This window comes from Camarhynchus parvulus, chromosome 2, assembly GCF_901933205.1.
Source record: "Camarhynchus parvulus chromosome 2, STF_HiC, whole genome shotgun sequence".
Taxonomy (NCBI): Eukaryota; Metazoa; Chordata; class Aves; order Passeriformes; family Thraupidae; genus Camarhynchus; species Camarhynchus parvulus.
In genome coordinates, this window is record NC_044572.1 from 21,761,888 (window position 1) to 21,781,359 (window position 19,472).

The following is a 19,472-nucleotide window of genomic DNA, read 5'->3' on the forward strand; positions in this document are numbered from 1 at the left end:
ACTGTGATTATATTCATGACTATAATTTTCACAAGCCTAGCTGATGAAACCTCATCTTCTGGTGTCTATGTCACTGTCTGCTTATTCCCATCATCTGCTTTGTTCCAGCACTAACATTGCAGTGGCGTTCTTTGGCTGAAAATGATTACTTGTTGGGGTTTTTTTTGGTTTTGAGTCTTTTTCCCTTTCACTGTATCAGCCGTAACCCTGTGAGAAATATGCACATTATTGAAAAATTGGCAGTAGAGTGAACAAAAGGAGACCCTCGTGGCTAATGTGTATTTGTTAAGAGCAATGTGAATTATCTCTCCTCACTACAAACGTGTTTCTGTTTTAATGTAGGTACGTATGAGCAGAGGAAAGTCTTTGGTTGAAAAGGCAATCAAAGAACTGGTAAGCCAAATAATCAGCAAACTTGTGCTTCGGAACCTTGGTGGTTTGTTTTCCTAGAAAACAAGCAGTGATCTTAGTGGTTCTGGAAATGGAGGGATTGTCCTAAGTGAAGTGTCAGGTATGTTTTCTGGGTACTTCTGAAGCATTGAAAGTCTGTGGAGTCTTAGGAAGAGTAGTAACATTTGTTAGGATTGCTAATATAACTGGCATTTGAGAGGTGCTCATGAAGTTAATGTACATATTCACAGTCTTCAGATCTTACTGTAAAATGTGACCATAAAGAACAGTTTTGGTTTTCTGAAGGTTAAATGTATTCTTTTGATGGTGAGGTGCTGTAATGCAGAGAGAGACAGGAGTTTAGGAGAGTAGTATTCTTTTGGCTAGAAGCAAGGCATCTGCATTTTAGTCTCAACTTTCATATCATATGTTATATTTTTAATTATTTTAAGTAATTACTATGCATTGTTTAAGATTAATAATGTAATTTATTGCTTGCAGGACTTAATCCCCTCTGGTAGTATACTGTCCAATGCTTTGAGTTGGGGAGTGAAGATACTTCATATTGATGGTAAATATTTTTGTTAGATGAAGCCTGACTTCAATGTGTAGCATTCATTTAATGGCTCTTTTATTGAATTCAAAATATTATAAGTTATGTCAGACATACAAAAATTAAGCCAACTGAGTATAATTCTCCCACTTTTTGCCAGATGTTAAGAATTGCATTGAACAAAAGAAAAGGGAGCTCTATCTAATCAAAAGAGCAGGCAGTTCTTCTAAAGATGTGGTAAGTGCCTCTCTGCCATTTATAAAAATGCCATTTGTTTCGTTAGCTAAACACAAAGTACTGAGGACTGCCTACTGTGAAGCTTGTGGATTTTATTTTAATGAAGGTATTGCTCATTTCCAGTTTTTCACAGACTAGTATGTCTTGTGAATTGATTTAAAAACTGTCTTGGATAATCCAAAGTATATGCTGTATATTTCAACATTATTTAAAAATAATTTTAATAGTAGCATTCATTCCATAGTGTATAGAGCTGTGCTCTTGCAAAGGATATCTAAGTGCTGAACTGTCTGAAATTTCCATTCTGCGCACCTCAGAAGTGATTAACAAAATGTATTGTTGTTTTAGTATGATGTAGATGGCAGCTAAGTTGCCTTGTATCACTGTGACACAGTGATTAGAAATTCTTTCATTTTGATGGCCTATTTTGAAAAATCATAGTTATGTTTCCTGGAGAAGGTGTCTCTATAAGGAATCTGCAACTCTTCCTTCATAGAGAGAGCATAAAGCATCTTGAAGCTAATTTGCCAAGTATGTGGAGTTGGTGAAAAGGGAAAATCCCCTTTTCTCAGGTTTTTAGTCTGTGATGTAGTGAGACATAAAAGCTTCTAGCTCCTGTGTGCTCCATCTGCAGTTGCTCTGTAATTTGCACAATTGTCTGGTTTAGCCACGGGGCTTGATAGATAAACAGAACCAAACTACCTAGCACGTGTTACGTTGTTTTGGAATGTAATATTGGCTAGTTCTTGAGGCCACATAAAATCCTCTGCCAAATCCTCTGTGTTTGTGGATAACGGGTAAGTTTTTTTGCAAATAGTATAAAATGGGTTTGTGCTTCTACCAGAATGAATTACATTTAACAGCTGATGCTTGAATGTAACTTCACTTTTTTTGAAGACAAAATATTCTTCTAAATTTTAGTCTTCATTGCTAAAAATAATAAAAGATGCAGCCTGTGTAAATCCATTCAAATGAAAAGAGTTTTAATTGGAAACATTGCTGTTCTACAGGTTTTGGTGGCATTTTGCAGCTTGCAGTTAAATTAGGATTTAGAAAGTGTTGTAAAAATGTTATCTGTATTAAAGACTGAACTTTCAGCCATGGCAAGGAATTTTCAGGGTGGAGGGAGTAAGTGTATAAATTTACCTTTCTGTGTTTTTGTTTTGATTTGCCTTTAGAAAAAATAAATTGAGGCATCTGAAGTACAGCACTTCTTTTTTCAGTGTAGCGAAAAGTATTTCTTTGGGAAACATGTTGTCTTGTTTCAAAGTACTAATGAGCTTAGTTTCCTTAAAAATTCATCATGAGTGTATGAAGTCATGATTAACACAGGGAGACTCTCATAACTTAAATTATCTGCAGCTAAATCTTCAAGTACAGTGCAGAATAATACTCACAGGGATTTTATACCATCTCTTTTTTTTCAATAGGGAAAACACGTTACTGCTCCAAAGTCAAAAAGTAAGTACTGCAATAATTGTAGAGGTTTCTGGCTTGATTTATTTTCTGAATGCTTAGAAATGTGCTACAGTTCTTCTGTGGTCAAATGTGGTGCCATACTTCAATTTGTACGTCCAAGAGAAGCATGTAGAGGAACTTCATGGAAATCAAGATTTTGTCAAAACCTGTACATGAGTTCTAAAATAAAGTCTGCTTATTTATTAAGCTACTGGAGCAACTTGATACGTGATGAAAAGTATTTATTGATTTCCTTTTCTCCCCCTTTGAGCAGGTAGGCTGAAAAGTCCATTTATCAGAGTGGAGGATAGGAGTCGGTAAGTGTTCTCTTCATGCATTTAGTGATGTGGTTCTCAAACTGAGTAATTCAGAATTACTTGAGGAAGTGTGCCCTTAAATCTCAATTCCTTTCAGCTTCCTGACTTCAGATGTCAAGTGTACTGAAAATGACATACAAATGTCTTCAGCCACCAAATGAGATTGAGCAAGTAATAGCATAGTAGGGAATATTTGCAGTAGGTGAAGGAAGTGGCAAGTTAACAGGTAACTCCAGTTTGTAGATCATGAGAGTGGGTTCCTTTGGTTACTTCCTACCAAGGAATGAAAGGGAATCTTGAACCTTTACATCTTTCCTTAGATCCAAATCTTGTAATCCAAAACTTTGCGTACTGAATTCCTCTCCTGTAGTTCCAGCTCAATTACATTCATCTCCTGCTGAGACTCTTTAGATGTAAGGAAAGTGAAGTTGTTAGTTAAAATAATAAATTGAAACTAGGTTTAATTTCCTGTTCAATCATTTATTTTTAAAAGGAAAAATTAAAGGTTATTAATCTGATTTCAATATCCACTCATATGAGGTCTGATACTTTCAGCCTTGAAAAAGTTCACATATTTCTGATCCTGTAATCGGTCAGTCTTTGTTGTGTAAGAAAATGCCAGTTAGCCAGAAGTTGAGAGAACAATGAATTGTAAAAAAAGTTCGGTTCTGCACATCATAATTTGCACCTTTAAATTCCTAAGTAACTTCTGAATTATGGTGTTGTTTATAAGCACTAAATTCTTTGACCTGATTTCTTTGACACTTTCCTGTTTTAAAAAAAAATCATTTAAACCTGGTTGTACACTGTGAGTTGGCAGTAGGTATGAGGGACGTGTGGATAGCGGGGAGAACTGGACGAACAGAGTTGTAAGGATAAGAAATTCATACATAAATATATGTGAATTTCACAGTGTAGTGGAGTACTAAATACTTGAAACATTTCTAAATATTTATATAACATAATGTCTTTTAATGTTTGTGCAACATAACAGTTCAGAAGGAGAAGGTGATGTTTCACTGTTGTATTATGTTTTCCAGACTTGCTCTTGTAGTTGTGCCTGGGTAGCTTATAATAGTAATGTGGGGAAAAGATCAGACTGAACTCTGCCATCAGCATTTCAGTCAACTGATTATTCAGTATGTGACTTTTGACATGTCCTATTTTGGAAGTTTTTAATCTATTCAGAGCACTGGTGTGGTTGCTAGTTCTAGTATCTCTGAATGTACAGAGTGGTGTACAGGAATCTTGTTTTTCTGTAAAATGAAAAAGTCCATTTTAATATTCTGAATAGTGAATTGATTTTTTTAAGAAAATGCTAAAATAAATTTTAGAAGCATTGGATGTTGGGAACTGCTGTAGCTACTTCTCAGGAGCAAAAATGCAACGTTGTCCAAATTGTTCTTGGGTTTCTTGGTTACCCAACTCACAACAGCTAATAGGCACACAAGTCATATCCCAAGGAATGTGTAAGACAGCTATGGAAACTGAGGGAAAATATTGAGGAAGAAATGAAATAATTATTCTAAGATACTTACTGCTTAGCATTCTGTGTATGTCCTGTGTAAAAGAGAAACACTTGTTGCATATTTTGGACTTGGAGTAATGTACACAATAAAGCCTTTTTTCCATTTTTGATGGTTCTCATGCACTTGTTTTGTGTTAATACAGCCAGTACCGACCGTTTTATCTGCAGTTACTGAGTTTTCCATTTCTGAACTACTGCGTTCCAAAGCCATATAGTCCATTTGAGGTGGATAAGAAGTATCCTGGTCAAAAGCAAACTCAGTCTAAGGAAAGGTTTGTTGAAAATTTTATTTTATTGAGGTGTGTGTAGAGGAGAGAGTTGTTCTGAATTATTCCATGACTAAAAAAATTTGTGTTCTAAAATAATTTCTCAACTTCTAATTTTCTGTGCTATTTAATACTATTAGACTATTAGCCATGTCTCATCAATGTATCTGCTGCACTGTTGGTGTCTTTCTAGTTTACCCTCTTTATCCTGTCTTCAGTCCTTTTTTTGGGCACACAGATGCATACATCCAAAAATGTGGCCTTCTCCTTTCACTGTGGGTCAACATTAGATATTTCTGTCCTTTCTCCCACTGTGGTTTCTTCTTTGTCCTCATCTTGGATGCTGTTCAGTAAGTATTTCACAGGAAGTGGGTTTCTTAAGACTTCTTTTGTATTTGTCCATATAGTGCTGAAATAAGTAGTTGAACTTTTTAAAGCAATGCTATTCAATCGCAGTGCCTACCCATTGTTGATAAAGCGTGTATATTGTTGATAATTTATAGAAATTAGATAGACTGCTAATACTGCCTCAGCTCTTCAAAGATGGAAAGTGGATGCCAGCTTCCCAGTGGAATTGCAGCTGGCTTTACAGCAAGTGTTTATGTAATACATTTTGGCATTCAGGCTTGATTTGAGTACTACAGATGCAGTTAGAACTTCAGCAAATCGATTTTATGATTTGAAACTATTTAAGAGTCTTAATTAACTGGTTTTTGTGAATCGGTGGAGTTTTAGAATTTTTTTATACCTACTTTTTCATTAACTTCTACAATTGATTCATGTGAGAGACTAACTATATTTAGGTGGAGGGTAGCTTTGCTATATGTGGAACTTTCTGTATTTAATAGGTTGCTGCTTTTCCATCCTTGGGGCTGAAGACTTACTTAGCTGTGATACCTGTTTGCTTTATGAAGTGGCTTCTCCACAGTTCTGTCCAGTCTTGACCATAACACAGTGCTGGAGGTTTCAGTTGATACTGCCCTGATGCTTTTTTTTTCTGGGTTGTTTTTTTTTTTTTAGTGCAAGGAAGATAACAGTACGAAAAGGCAAAAAACATATATTGCAGGGGTTACTGCTGTATTAATAAGGCAATTTCTGATTGTGTCTCTTCAGAGGATGTCTTGGAAAAAGCCCATTCTTTTGAAAGCATTAAAAAACCAAAAAGGCAGTTTTTGTTTAGATGGATTAAGGAATATGGTATGTTAAAAACTTCAGGATTTATGTTTGAATAAATATTCCTAATTGATACTTCACGTGGGCACATACCAAAGCAATGTTTAGGTGGGAGAATGGTCACATTCGCTTCTGAGTATGAAACTATGTCAGTTTTGGCAGAGAAGGGAGAGAGAGGGGGGGGGAATGTTCACTTGTTTTGTCTTTACCTGGGAGAAAAACTTGTTGAAGTAAAGTTGTTAGCTCTACTTGCTTCTGCATTGGGCAAGACCTGCAGACTTACTCAGTCTTCAGATGATCCATTCTATTGCTTCTGTCCTGCTTTACTGGTTCTCTGTGAGTTTTCTTGTTTTCCAGAAGGAAGGTGTGAAGGCTGGTGTAACAGTTAAAGCTCACATTAGAGTTCCCTGGCCAGGGGAACCCAAGAAATGCTGGGGCAGGATGTTAACAATACATTGCTACTCTTTGTAAGCTAGAGATTTTTCAAAACAGATTTTTAGATGTAAAGTCCTGAGCTTACATCTATGCAGATACTTGGTAAAATCTGTCAGTAATTTTTGGCTAAACAGGGAGATGGAACTATTCCTTCAAAGTCAAGGGGAGTAGAGTTTGATCACTTTCCTTTACTGCTGGCATATCAACTGTAGTTGGTTTAATAGTAGATTCCAGCAAGCATTACCTCTTCTCAGATGAGGATTCTGAAGATCATGGAGCAGCTGTTGAAAATCTCTTCATATTTTAATGTTCAGGAAGAACTTTACGTTCATTTTTTTGCATTCCCACTTAGTCTTTACCTAGTAAAAGGGATGAAATGGCATTTGGTCAGCATATTCAAAATAATGTACAACCAACAGTGGGTGTTAAAATCGTAAAATATTTTTTTCCTTTTTTGCTATTTCTAGTTTGGTTTTTATCAGCTGTGCACAGAGACTTATAAATGTCCTTTGATTTTTATTTGTTTAGCAATTTTGTATTATTTATTCTGACTCAATGATTGTAGTATGTCTATACTAACCTGAATGTTCTATGCTTACATATAATTCCACTGGGTCTGCCTGTCTTCTTGCAGTAAATGTTTCTGCGTTTTGTTTGTTTGATTTTAAATCTAACTATAACTCTTCAGGTTTTTTAAGCATTGACTAAAATAATATAAATAGTTTAAGGGGAAATAAAGGTTTGTTTTGGGAGTGTTTTTGTAAGTGAGTAAGAATGAACATACTGTGAGGGGCAAGTTGAGCACTCAGTTCCATGTTTAAGACTCATTAATATTCTCTTAACAGGAACAAAATAAACAGTGATAAGGATTGTGGAATGCCTGCTCAATTTCCTCAGAAGGACAAAAAAAAGAGAGGATATTGTGAATGTTGTGGGAAGAAATATGAAGATCTGCAAACAGTATGTGAAATGTCAAGTATATGCTTTGATACCATCATATCTCTTTAATGTGGTATCACCAGAGGTTTCTGTAATTTTTTATTTTAAAATATTTTCTGAATAACCAGCAAATTAGTATTTTTCCCATGTTAGAAGAAGCAATTAAGAATTAAAACCTATCTATGATAGCTGTAGGCACTAGTAATTAATGTCTTAGAGATGCTGGTGGTAAATTAATGGTATTTACTTGACTCCTTGTTGTGCTATTGACTTGTATATTGATATTTGTAATTTAGATTTATTTCATGTTTTTTCTTTATTGCAGCATCTTGAAAGTGAGCGGCACCGAAATTTTGCACAAAGCACACAGTATAAAGTTGTTGATGATATAATCTCTGAGTTAGTTTATGAGTTTGTTGCATACAAAGATGATGATACGGGAGAAATAAAAAGGTGAGTTATGTATTGTAAATTCTAAAGACACTGAGAGTCAGGACACTGAACATAATGATAGTTTTGAAATTCTTGATCTGAATAGAACAGGATAAATTCATGTTTTCAAGGCTGAAATAAATCATGGAAATTTCCATGGGCTTGTATGTGGCAAATCAGTTCTGTAAAGCAGAACTTAGGAAAAAAAATTAAAAGTGCAGATGACATCAGAGAAAGTTGAGACTGAAAGTTGCCCGAAGTTGTTCTGCTTATGTTCGGTTCCTGTAACACAAAATTTACTGTACTGAAATACTGCTACCAGAAAGACACCAGTGTCTGGACATCTTGTTCTGAATGATTTGTCATACTTAGTAGTCTGAGGACAGCAAATTAGTCAATCTGGTCTCCTTACCTGTGGAAAAACTTCCTACCTGTACACTAAACCTCTTTGCTTCTGTGCTGCCTGTGCAGGACAGAGAAAGCAAATGTTCCCTTCTTTGTGCTCAAGGGCTTGAAAGGGTGAGAAAGGCTTGTTTGGGCTGTAGGCACCAGGGTCTTTGTTATGTGAAGCAGTAACACTGTTCGAGGTTGCTCTGATTTTTTGGAAATGAGTCAGGAGTTAAGGAATAACTTTCTCGTTTATTTCTTCATTACTTGCTTTTTTTTTTAATAAATGTATTATTAGTGAAATCAAAGGAAGTGCAAATAGATTCAAACAACTGATAGACTAATGAAAGCAAGCCTTTATTTCTTTTGTGGTTTCAAAATATTCAGAGTTGTTAGGCTTGAAATCCTGTCAAGAAAACCATATTAATTTTGTGTGTAAATATAATAGAACATTTGTAATATTTATAGTCATTGCATTATTTTGATTAACTTCTTTTGTTCTTAATGCTGCTGTAAATTGAGATTTTCTGAAATACTAGACTACACTGAGTGTTTTTAAAGCAATGTCATGAGCTGTAGAAACCAGTAAGAAAACATCAAAACTATAAGGCATTCTGCTCCTATAGAAATAGGATGTTGCTACCCTAAATATATCTTTCCTTGAGAAGTCAAAACAAAAGCCCCTTTGTCAGTTCAGTTGCTTTTCTAGAATCAGTTGCCTATCGAGTTACATTGCATGGGGTTTTTTGTTTGCTAATATTTTTAAACAATTTCATTGTAGGACAAAATGTAGCACAGGATGTTTTTCTCCTATTATTGGAAAGATAACCAGACCAGATGAGCTGAAAGAGCAAGTGAAAAAGCAGCGCATTGCTTTGAAAACTTACTCCTGGAAGGATACTGCAATGCAGGCTCTCAAGCTGGATCGCCAGCCTGCAGAAGTACAACCAAATTCTGTGCCAATACCTACCCCTGTTTCTGCATCTGTCTGTTCAGTTCTTTATTCTCACCCATCACAACCTTCAGAGCTAAAAAGTAAATTCAGAATTAATAATGAAAATATTAAGACTGATCGTTCCTGTGCTGTGAAGTTACGAGAGACTGTTGTATCATCAAATTCCATACAACCACCCCTTCAAAAAACTGACAGAGTATACACAGAGAACTTTTCTCAAACTTCTGAGCTGTTTAGCAAGGAAATACTGGAACCAGATGAAAGTAAAAAGAATGTACAGTGTTTTCAGGAAGGAATGGATACTTACAATTCTCATACCCAAGTTACAGATTTTAGTGAAAAAGACAAAAACTTAGTGCAGCAAAAACGAAAATTAAATAATTCAGTAGTTCTACCAGCGAAGTGTTTGAAAAAAGCAGATGCCAATCCTACATTTGTCAAGAAACATCACAATTTATGTGATAATCATCAACAAATGCAGCACAATGTCGTTCTGGAGGCTGAGGTATCTGATCCTGCTGTGACCAAAGAACTTAATGCATCAGCTGCCAGCACTGCCCACAGTTCACCGTCTGGAAAGCTGCACAGAAAAGTGAAGCTTAATTTGAGAAAGAATAAAAGAGAAACCCGGAAACAGAATATGGAGTTACCTGTAAAGAATTCAGATGGACTGTCAGTTCCTGAAGAGAAGAGAAGCACTTGTAGCTCATCACTGCAGACCCTATTGGAGTTATTTCAGACAAGTGAAAGAAACTCAGAATTTGGAGGTTTTTCAAGTTACACTGAGAACAAATGTTCAATGAGCATAAATGATACATGTGAAGGGCAGAATGCAAATGTTTTATGGTCATTATTTTCCTCTTCATCCTCATCTCCATTTTTTGGATTTTAATACTGGTTTATTTAATATAATGATTTTAAATTGACTTGAAAATTTAAGATTCTATTCATGAAGATTTAAATTGCTGTATTATATGTACAGATTATTTGGTTTTCAAGTTTTTTAATGCAAAAGCTTCTGTATATGTAAATAAGAAAAATAAAACTAAGTTTGGCTTTGGTCGTGTGTTTTGGGGTTTTTTTTAAAGGTACTGCATTATTGTGTCTGGTAAAAGGCTATAACCCCACATTTGGATTAAATGAACTGCTAGGTGAAGCATGATGCTGCTGCATTCAGAGACAGCAATTTACTAAAATCATTGACTATGATACATTCCAAGTAACCACATTAAAATAACTGGATGTTCCACTGTAAGCAGTCCATTACTCATGGATTACTGATGTTTGGCCGGCATTTGGTTGCTTCCCTTTTCTGTTTCTTCTGCTGCTTTAATAGAGAACACAGTAACAATGATGTATTACATTCTTTGACTACTCTGATGTATTATTATTAAATTAAAACTACCTCTATTATGTGTTTCAGCTAATAAGAAAGCAGTTAGATGTATATATTTTCTTTGGAGAAAAAAAGACAAACAAGAAACCAACAGGACAGGTAGGTTTCTGATCGACTTGGGTCATTTGTTTAATTTTTCTTTCAGAGTAGCCAGCCTGTGGGATTGGCTTTACTCAGAAGCTGAGTGAAAGGTACAAGTGAGAATTGGAAATAATTTTTAATAACGCAGATCTTCACCAGAGCTGATTTCTTTCAGAATTTCCATATCTGTAAATCATGAGAGGGCACAAGTATAAAATTACAAGAGACAAAGCTTTATTAATGAATGTAGGGTGCCTTAAGGTCATACAAGAGATCTCAACCACAGAAATTACTTTCATTAATTTTTGCATAAATTACTTGTTTGCATTTTCATCTCTTGCCCATTTAATATTCTCAAATTTAGTGCTTTTACCGTTAAAGTGCTTTAATGTTGCAGGCTATTGTATGTCCTTTATAGGCGGTTTTCTGTGAGGGGTAGGTAAAGCTGCTTGGAGTGCAGGGGTAGGTGAGGAAAATTATATAAAATTACGTTTCCTTTACAGGGGATATGAACTGGCAGCTTAATGATGACAGTAGCTGCTTAGGGTTTTACTGTCACCTTTAAAGGTGACATTCCTTATTCCTATGTCAATGTAATTGCATGTACAGTCTGTGAGGACTACTTTTGGTTTCTCCATCTTACTGGTCACTTCTGGCTTGATTTATGGTTAATTCTAATCTGGATTCACATCCAGAAAATACAGAAAGCCATCACAGAAATGAGCAAAATTAACATTTCAAAGAGGAGTTAATTTTGAACGTGCTTATCTGTATTTATTTTTTTGCCTGCAAATTACCAGTGTATAGTACTCTAGGATGGGGACTGGAAAGTAGAAGATTGAAGCAATTACTTTGTTCTTCATTTTGAATTACACTTTAGTGATTGCTTTCTGGTTCATTGAGTTCAATATATTTTAGGAACAAGTGTTTTGACTGTTTTTCTTCTATTGAGATAGTTCTGTTCGGTTGGAGGTTTTTTGGTTGGGGTTTTTGTTTGTTTGGTTGGGGTTTTTTGGTTGGTTGGAGTTTCTCTGGGTGTGGGTTTTTTCCTAGCTTTTGGTTCAGTCTTAAAAGTAAAAGAAAAATTTGCATTTCCCCCTAAAGCATTGCAGCAATCTGCCAGTAAGTATCTCTTTGTTCTGCCTCTCTGCTTCCATCCCTGGGGCACACATTCCTTAGCTGCCCTGGTGGCCTCCACTTGTGCATGGCTATTGATACACATAAGGATTGCTGCAATGATAAGGGTGTATGTCACCTTTAGTAAATCTACTCATCAGATAAACCCTGTGTGTTTTTTGCATATGATTGAATGCAGTCCTAGAACATGTTAGCTCAACAGGCACTGCTAAGACAAGTTTTGAGCACATAGGAATCTGGCTTTAGAATCTTGAAGGGAAAAAAAAAATCTGAGGTTTGTCATTAAAATATGAAGACACTTCATTGTAACCCAGAACAAGATTAGCAGAGTCACTGCTACTGGTTGCAAAAAGCAGTTCTAGCCGTGATGCAGATTTTGTTTACTGGTTACTTTGGAGTGTGTTAGAATCCCCTTTGTCGTATCTTCACTTGGTATCATGAGCCACAGTAAGCCTATTAACTATTTCCAGAACAGATTTGCTCAGTATATTTAATTATTTTAATGTATTTATTATCTTTTAAGCTTGTTTAAAAAAGCTCCCGCAGTTTTTACGAAAGTTTGAATGTATTTATATTACAATTCAAAAAAATAAATGCAGAAGGGTAGTTACTAGAACATCTGTCTCTCTCTGATTTCCTCATAGAGAAGAGAATTGAGTATTTTCAAAATAGGTGGCAGTGATTGTGAGAAATGTCAAACAGTTCAGACAAAGACTACCTCTTTGGTTACTAAAACTGCACTTCTAATGGCAAACCTTGATTTATCTGCATGTATTTGCGATAATTAGATATTGAATAATTACAGTTTGAACTTTCTTCATAAGAATTTCTTCTAATGCACTTCATTTTTGAATTGTCTTGCTTTCTGTGACTGTGGGGTAGAAATGTTGTGTCCATTCAGGTAAGTTATAGTGTGGCTGTAAGGAGAGGAAACAGTTCCCAATCTTTGTGTGTGCGCGGGGATGTATGTACAGACACTCCTGTGGGGATTAGCAAAGCCAGCACCACTCACACATAGGGGGGTTCTGCAGGGAGGTTGATGCGCTCAGGTAAGCCCTGTGCTCTGCAGCAGCATCCATGTGGGCAGCTATTGCCTGACCTCCAGCTGCAGAACACTTTACACAAAGCAGGAGGTGACTGTAGGGCTGGCTTTCCCCTTTAGCATTGCAGGGAAGTTAGTTACAACCCGTGGTTTTGGCTCTTTAGATGTACCTGTGAGGGTGTGTGCACCTTCATCCCACACCTGAAGAGGCTCAGCTCTGACACACTCAGCTAATGTAGCTGGTGATGGTGTCTGTGAAGCTCTTGTGGCAGCCTCTGAGTGAAGGAATGTTGAAAAAATGGTAGCTGCTCTAACTAGTGTAATTACAATGGGGCATGTAGACACGGGACAAAAATATTAATCCCTCCATATTCTCCAGCTGGAGAATCTTTGTCCATGTGGCCTCTGGGCCATAGGCTGATAATAAGCACCAGGGGCTGATAAAGACTGATCACACTGGGCTTTTTGATCATGTTGACAGTTGATACTGCAGAAGCATCAAATCACGGTCTACCTTGGTCTTACACTGAGTACTCGAAGGTGGAAAGCACTTCCTTGCCGCAGTTTCATTCTCTAGATGCTTAGAATCTGAGAACTTTCAGACATGCAATTAGATTGTGTAAAGAATTATGGGAAATTCCTGAAATAGTGAAGTGTAAGATAAAACTACAATTAAATGTGATCAAGCATTCATATCCTTGCGTGACTAGTTTGGATGTTACTTGCATCACAGCAGGAAATGGTCTCCCCTTTATCCCTCTCATTTTTTCCATTATGCTTCATCTCATGTAAATATTCTTCTGGAAAATAAGCTATTTTCTTTCAAGTGCTTACTGCCACTCAGATTTAGCTGTAACCTCTATGTGCATCTAATCACCACTCTTGAAGACAAATGAGGGGAAATTTTAGCAACCAATTGATCCAGAGCAATTGTACCACTTACTTACACAGAATATATGTAGGTGGACTAGAAAATGAATACCAAAATTTATTTCTTAGCATAGCTAATCCTCTGGACCCTGTAAAGAGATTATTTATGCTTGCTCTTAATAGCAAAAACAAAAGTAAATCCTGTTGGTAATACCACAGAATCACCACTGATAATCTGAAGCAGGTGAAGATAAATGTGAATGAAGTCCATTAACCACTTTACCATCTCTAAAGGTGACATAAGATGAACAACTTGGGGGTTTTTACTGAATTCTGCAGATGTTGCTTTTTAGTTCTTTGTTTTAGATAGTGCAGTTATCAAAAATAAATCCAGAGCACCCCAGATATAGCACTACAAAAAGATTTAGTATGCAAAGCAGATGTTTAAGTGTAGTCCAATTTAATTTGGGATAAAGAAGTTGTAGATTCAGGTGGCTGTCTATAATATTTTTGGTTTTTTAGGGTTTGTTTTGGTGGGGGTTTTTGTTTGGTGTTTTGTGTTGGTTTTTTTGTTGTTGTGTTTTGGGTTTTTTTGTTGAGTGGAGATCTCACTTCAAGATTCAGCATTAAATATTTGTTGAGTATGTGGATAGCTGCCCATAAACCCCAGACTTTCACTGCGACCTTCAGTACTACAGGCAGTGGAGGGGGAGGTGCTGGTCTCCTCTCTGGGAGCTAGAGATAGGACACAAGGAAATGGGAGGAAGCTGCAACTGGTAATGCTCAGATTGGACATCAGGACAAGGTTCTTCGCTGAGAGGGTGGTTGGGCGCCAGAACATGCTCCTCAGGGAAGCAGCCCCCAAGTCAAGAGTTAAAGGATTGGAAGACACCATTTTGTGGTGTGTTTTTAGATAGTTCATGAAGAGAAGGGAGTTGGACTTTATGAGTCTTACAGATCTCTTCCATCATGAGGTATTCCATTAGTTGCTAGAAGAAGAAAAAATCTGTCCCCTGATGTGAAAGAGCACGTGGCTCAGAGGTGGATAGTCTGCCACCAGTCCACAGCAATATTGAGGAACTCCCAGGAAAGTAAAAGTAGGAAGTGAATATTGATGTTTGCTGCCTGATTTCCCAAATTAATGTGAAATCACCACCAATGAAATTTAAATATTTCTCTGAAGAATTAAGCCTGTCAAATCATTAATTTCTAATCAATGTGTACAATTAGAAGGGACTTCAGACATACAGATCAAGATTTACTTCCTTGTGATTTAGATCCTTCAACATAATATAGAATTTTTCTGCAATTTATTTAAGTTTTCTCTTAAGAATTCATCTTTAGTGTTTACCACAGAAGTGGTAAATAAATAAGCCAAAAAGCAGAAGATAAAAATGAGAGAGGTTTGCAAGTAGAGGAATGTAAAACCTTTTTCAGCTGTGTTTTGGCTAATTGCTTCTAGCACACACACTTTTTAAGTGCCTTAATCTTTGTATTAGTTGGCTGTATTTCTAAAAAAAAAAAAAAGAAAATTATAAATATTATTCTTAAAATTAGTGAAGGGTTTGACCAATACAGAGTTGGCATACTAAAAAAAGAGCTGCATTTATGAAACATATGTATCATACCTCACCATATCCACTGAGGACACAGACTGGATAAAACTCTCCATTCATAGTTAGCTTAAAGCAGCCAAGCTTTGGCTGGTACTGGGTTGGTGAACCTTCCATGTGTAACACCTACACTAAATCTGAACACTGGTGAGCAAGAGAAAAAAGAATTCAAGAATTCTGTGATGTATGATCCAGGAAATGAGTGTATAACTGTACTGTGTATCTGCTGCTGAATGGTGTAATGTATACCCAATGTCATGAATTCTCACAGAAATACTGACAGAAGCAGCTGTGAAATAGTGTGCCAGTGGGGAAAGTTTGGTCTAACTGAAACAACTGTAGGGGTTGGCTGCAGCCTGAAATGCAAGGATTTATGACTTTTGTAAGAAGATTGAAGCATCATATTATAATACTGATTTATTTTTCTTTGCTATAAATAGCACTTTCTCATTTTTTTTACCCAACTCGCCCATGGTCTTCTTGACACCCCACAGAAGTGTTTTATAAGCTAATTTTGCACTGTTTCAGCAGCTGCTTCAGGACTTAGTGGATACTTTGAGGTAGTATTGCATCTTGCCTGTAGTACCTGACAGCAGTATAAGCAGGACAGCACAAAACTTATATGCCACTTTCTCCTCCAAGTTACTGTATATTTCCACATGCAATAATCTTCTGTTATCTTCACCTTGTTGGACTGTCATTTTGGCTGTTTTCATATCACGGAAACAAACTCTGAGAAACTGAATTTCCTCCATCTATCCTCTAACTGGTTCCTTTAATAAGATTATGTATGTAAGTAAGATAAGCCCTGCAGAGAAGTCGGGCCAGGAGCGCGGGCGTTCCCTGCCGGGTGGCTCCGGGGAGCCGCTGCCGAGCCGCTGCGCCCGGAGCACGCTCCTTCCCGCGGGGAGCCGTGGAAGGCAGAAGGAAGCCCGGCGGCTGGAAACGCTCCAGAGAGCAGAAATGGAGGTGCCAGGTGTCCTGGCTGTTGTCGGTGCAAGCGGTGCAAGCAGTGCAATTAAAATTTATCTGCATAATGGTTTTAAGATATTTTGTTTGTTTGTTTGCTCTTTTAATCTTTGAGACTACAGTGAGCAGCAGCTTTCAGTGGCATTGCCTGTGATGCCACCTCCTCCTTTTTTATGTGTTTACAACTGGTACAAGCCTTGCAGTGGGTAGTTAGACTTCGTATTCTCTTGCCTGGATCGGTAGCGAGCTGCATCTGCCGCTGCCCCGACATCCCTCCTCCTCTCTGCGCTCCCCTCAGCGGCGTGCCATGGCCGTCCTTGCTATGGCCCCTTCCGAAAGCGGCGGGCAAAGAGGTGCCTCAGGCGACCGACACTCTTCTCCCATTTTCATAAAGAAATGTAGCTAAGGAAGGTGAGATACACCGTGCTGAGAGCAGCACTGCTGCTCTCGGCTTCCCGGTAGGTGGGAGTGTAGAATTGGGTTGCAGACGCAGCCAATCCCTCCGCGGAGGGAGAATTATTCTCGCGTTTCAGGGAACGGACATCGTGGGGACTCCTTGACACCTCGGCCTCTTGCTTAGTCCAGGAGAGCATGTTGTAACGTGAAAGGAAAGATTCCGCGTTGTAGTCCTCTCTTTGTTAAAAAAGCGAGGAGAGAGTAGAAATTTAAGAAGGGAACAAAAAATGTCGTAGAGAATGAAATTAAGGATTGCTCAGAAAATGAGCACGTAAAGGGGGAGAGAGGGGCTGACGGCGGTATGGGCAAGGAGGGAGAGAAAACGCCCCGGCTGCCTCCCCGGAGAGCCCCCGCCCTCACCCGCAGCTGTCGGTGAAGGCAAGTTTTCGGCGGGGGCTCTCTCTCCCGGCCCCGGAGCGGTGCGGTACCGGGGCGGCCCTACGGGGCGGGGGCGACTGCGGAATCCCTGCTGCGCTGCCCGGGCTCCGGGGCTTCGCCTCCGGTCTCGCCCCGCTCCCTCACGCCCTGGCAAACGACTACATTTCCCAGCACTTCCCTCTTCCAAGCGGGCTCTGCGGGGAGCCTCGCCGGCTCTCGCCATCTCCTTCGCTGGCAGGGGGCTCGGCGCGGCGGCGGGGCGGAGCTCGGCAGCCCCGGCCCCGCGGCAGCCGCGGGCCCGCAGCCCCCGCCCGTGCAGGCGCGGAGCCGGCGGCGCTCGGCGGCGAGCGGGGCGGCGGGCAGCGCCATGCGGGCTGCCGCCTGCCTCCTCTGCCTGGCGCTCGGCGCCCTGACAGCGGCCGCAGGTGAGTGGCGGTGGCGGGGCAGCGCCGCCGCGCTTGGGGCGGGGGCGGCGGGGAGGGGGGGACGCTGCGCCGAGGCTGCTGCGGAGCCCCGTGGAAACGGAGCCCCCCGCTGCAGCCTGCGCGCCGGGGGCGAGGGCGCAGCCGGGTGACAGTGCCTCTCCCCTGCGCAGGAGGCGCCGGGCCGGCGACGGCGGCAGCGGGGCGGCAGCGGGGCGAGAGCCCCTTCGCCGAGCGAGAGAGCATCAGGCCCCTGCGGCTGGTCTCCGGCGAGGGCGGCGGCGGGGCGCGGTGGCCGGCGCTGAGCACGCGGGTGCGGAGCGAGGCGGCGCGGGCGCAGGTAAGCGCCGGGCGGGGGCAGAGGGGCCGCGCAGCAGGGCCGGCCGTGCGGAGCTCGCCGCAGCCTCCGACACGGGTGCTTGCACCGCCGGGGGATAACGCTCGGGGCAAAGAGATGCTCGGCCCGACCCCCGGCTCGGCTTCCCGCAGGAGCGCGGGGAATGCCAGTCCTGGGCAAGGGCGCTCGAATTAGTTAAGGTGGTCCCCGTGCCTGTCATTGCCCTCCCCCGGCCGGCAGCGGGGCCCGGGCGGGCACAGCCCGCTGCCTGCGGCGGCCGGGGCACCCAAAATGAAAGTTGCGGTGCCTTTGCGACAGTGGGCTTGAAACGCTGCGGCTTCATTTCGGCTTGTGGCTGAAGCGTGGGCAGGGTGGGTTTGTGTTCTGTGGACTCGGATGTGTTTTTAAAAATAGAAATTGTACATCGGAAGGGAATTGCTTTAAATGTAACATGTGAGCTAAGCGCAGGATTTAACGTACATATTGCCTGCTACCCAACCCGGGGTATATTTTCAAATTCCGTAGAATGATAGAATCATTGAGGTTGGGAGAGACCTCTAAGATCATCGAGTCCAACCATTAATCTGGCCCTATATGTGTTAAAAAACATATTTTGATTATATGGAGCCCAATCCCTATAACTTTTAACAATCTCATTTTGTATTAAAATACTGTGATTTTCATCTTGACCCCTTTTGTTTGAGGTGGTACATGGCTGTTACATCTGAAGGAAAGAAACATTAAGTCCAACATTTGAGGTAACTGCTGATGTACAAGATGAGTTGCAGGCCTCCGTTTCCTCCTTTTCTAATTGACTACTGTGTGTTTAAGAAACAAAATAGGTGAAAAATTGTCTCATTTCTTTTTTTATAATCCATGAAGTATAAGAACCGACAACTTGCATTCTCATCGTTTTGTTAAATAATAAACAAGCTCTTCATAGCATATGTATTTGCCTCTGAATGTAACTCACTCTATGTAAAGGTTTTTCAGATATGATGACCATATTTACGGTACAATAAAATACTATTCTCAAAGTTCATAGTGCTTTGTTCAAAGAAGAAAAAAACTCCTTTAGGCATTTCAGGATTCTTTGAAGACCCCCAAAAAGTCACAAGTTCAAACACTTTGTGACACGTCTGTTTTAAACTTAGTAATGGTTGCATTTAGCTTTAGTATTAGGCTTAAAACACTGGTCTTACAGAACAAACTGCTGATTAATGGGTTTCATTTTTCTGAATGTCTCAGCTTTTATTCGCCAAATCTTATGCTCATAAAATTTTCAAGTTATCCTGATCTAGTTAAGTTGTTAGTATGAATATTAGTCTAAGCAGAAAAAAGTAGTAACATGGATGGTTTGGAAAGGGTTAAATACGTTTATTTCACAACAACCTCCACAGTAAGCTAATGTTAATGTGTAAAAGCTCTGACGTAAATGTAAAAGCTACTACAACTTTGTTCCTGATCAAGAAGTTTCCCCGCTGCTGCTTAAAATATTCCCAGCCTCTTCCATGGTATCTGATGGTTGTTACTCATGGAAGGATACAGTAGCTGACAGTGCTTTGGACAAAAAAAAATTGCCAAGCAGCCCAAACGAACTGGAGTGAAGCAGTGCAGAGTTTCTGTGATTCTGGCACAGAGCATAGTTACATTCTAATTGCAGGATATTGCATCCCCTGCGCAGGGATCTGAGTCAGCTTG

General features: G+C 39.7%; 2 protein-coding genes across 7 annotated transcripts in view; both read left to right on the forward strand.

Annotated features, from left to right (window-relative positions):
* DBF4 (DBF4 zinc finger) overlaps positions 1-10,097 on the forward strand; it is a 13,927-nt gene extending 3,830 nt beyond the window's left edge. The window contains exons 4-12 of the mRNA XM_030943046.1: positions 343-393; positions 892-961; positions 1,104-1,180; positions 2,611-2,641; positions 2,913-2,955; positions 4,627-4,755; positions 7,203-7,317; positions 7,622-7,749; positions 8,897-10,097. Of these exons, the coding sequence (XP_030798906.1) occupies positions 343-393; positions 892-961; positions 1,104-1,180; positions 2,611-2,641; positions 2,913-2,955; positions 4,627-4,755; positions 7,203-7,317; positions 7,622-7,749; positions 8,897-9,962 (1,710 nt within the window). The 3' untranslated portion in view covers positions 9,963-10,097. The remainder of the gene's footprint in view (positions 1-342; positions 394-891; positions 962-1,103; positions 1,181-2,610; positions 2,642-2,912; positions 2,956-4,626; positions 4,756-7,202; positions 7,318-7,621; positions 7,750-8,896) is intronic.
* Positions 10,098-17,379: 7,282 nt separating this feature from the next.
* Positions 17,380-19,472, forward strand: part of ADAM22 (ADAM metallopeptidase domain 22) — a 129,685-nt gene continuing 127,592 nt past the window's right edge. For all 6 annotated transcript variants that reach the window (XM_030964587.1, XM_030964595.1, XM_030964603.1 and 3 more), the window contains exons 1-2: positions 17,380-17,437; positions 17,608-17,774. In XM_030964587.1, the coding sequence (XP_030820447.1) occupies positions 17,380-17,437; positions 17,608-17,774 (225 nt within the window). The remainder of the gene's footprint in view (positions 17,438-17,607; positions 17,775-19,472) is intronic.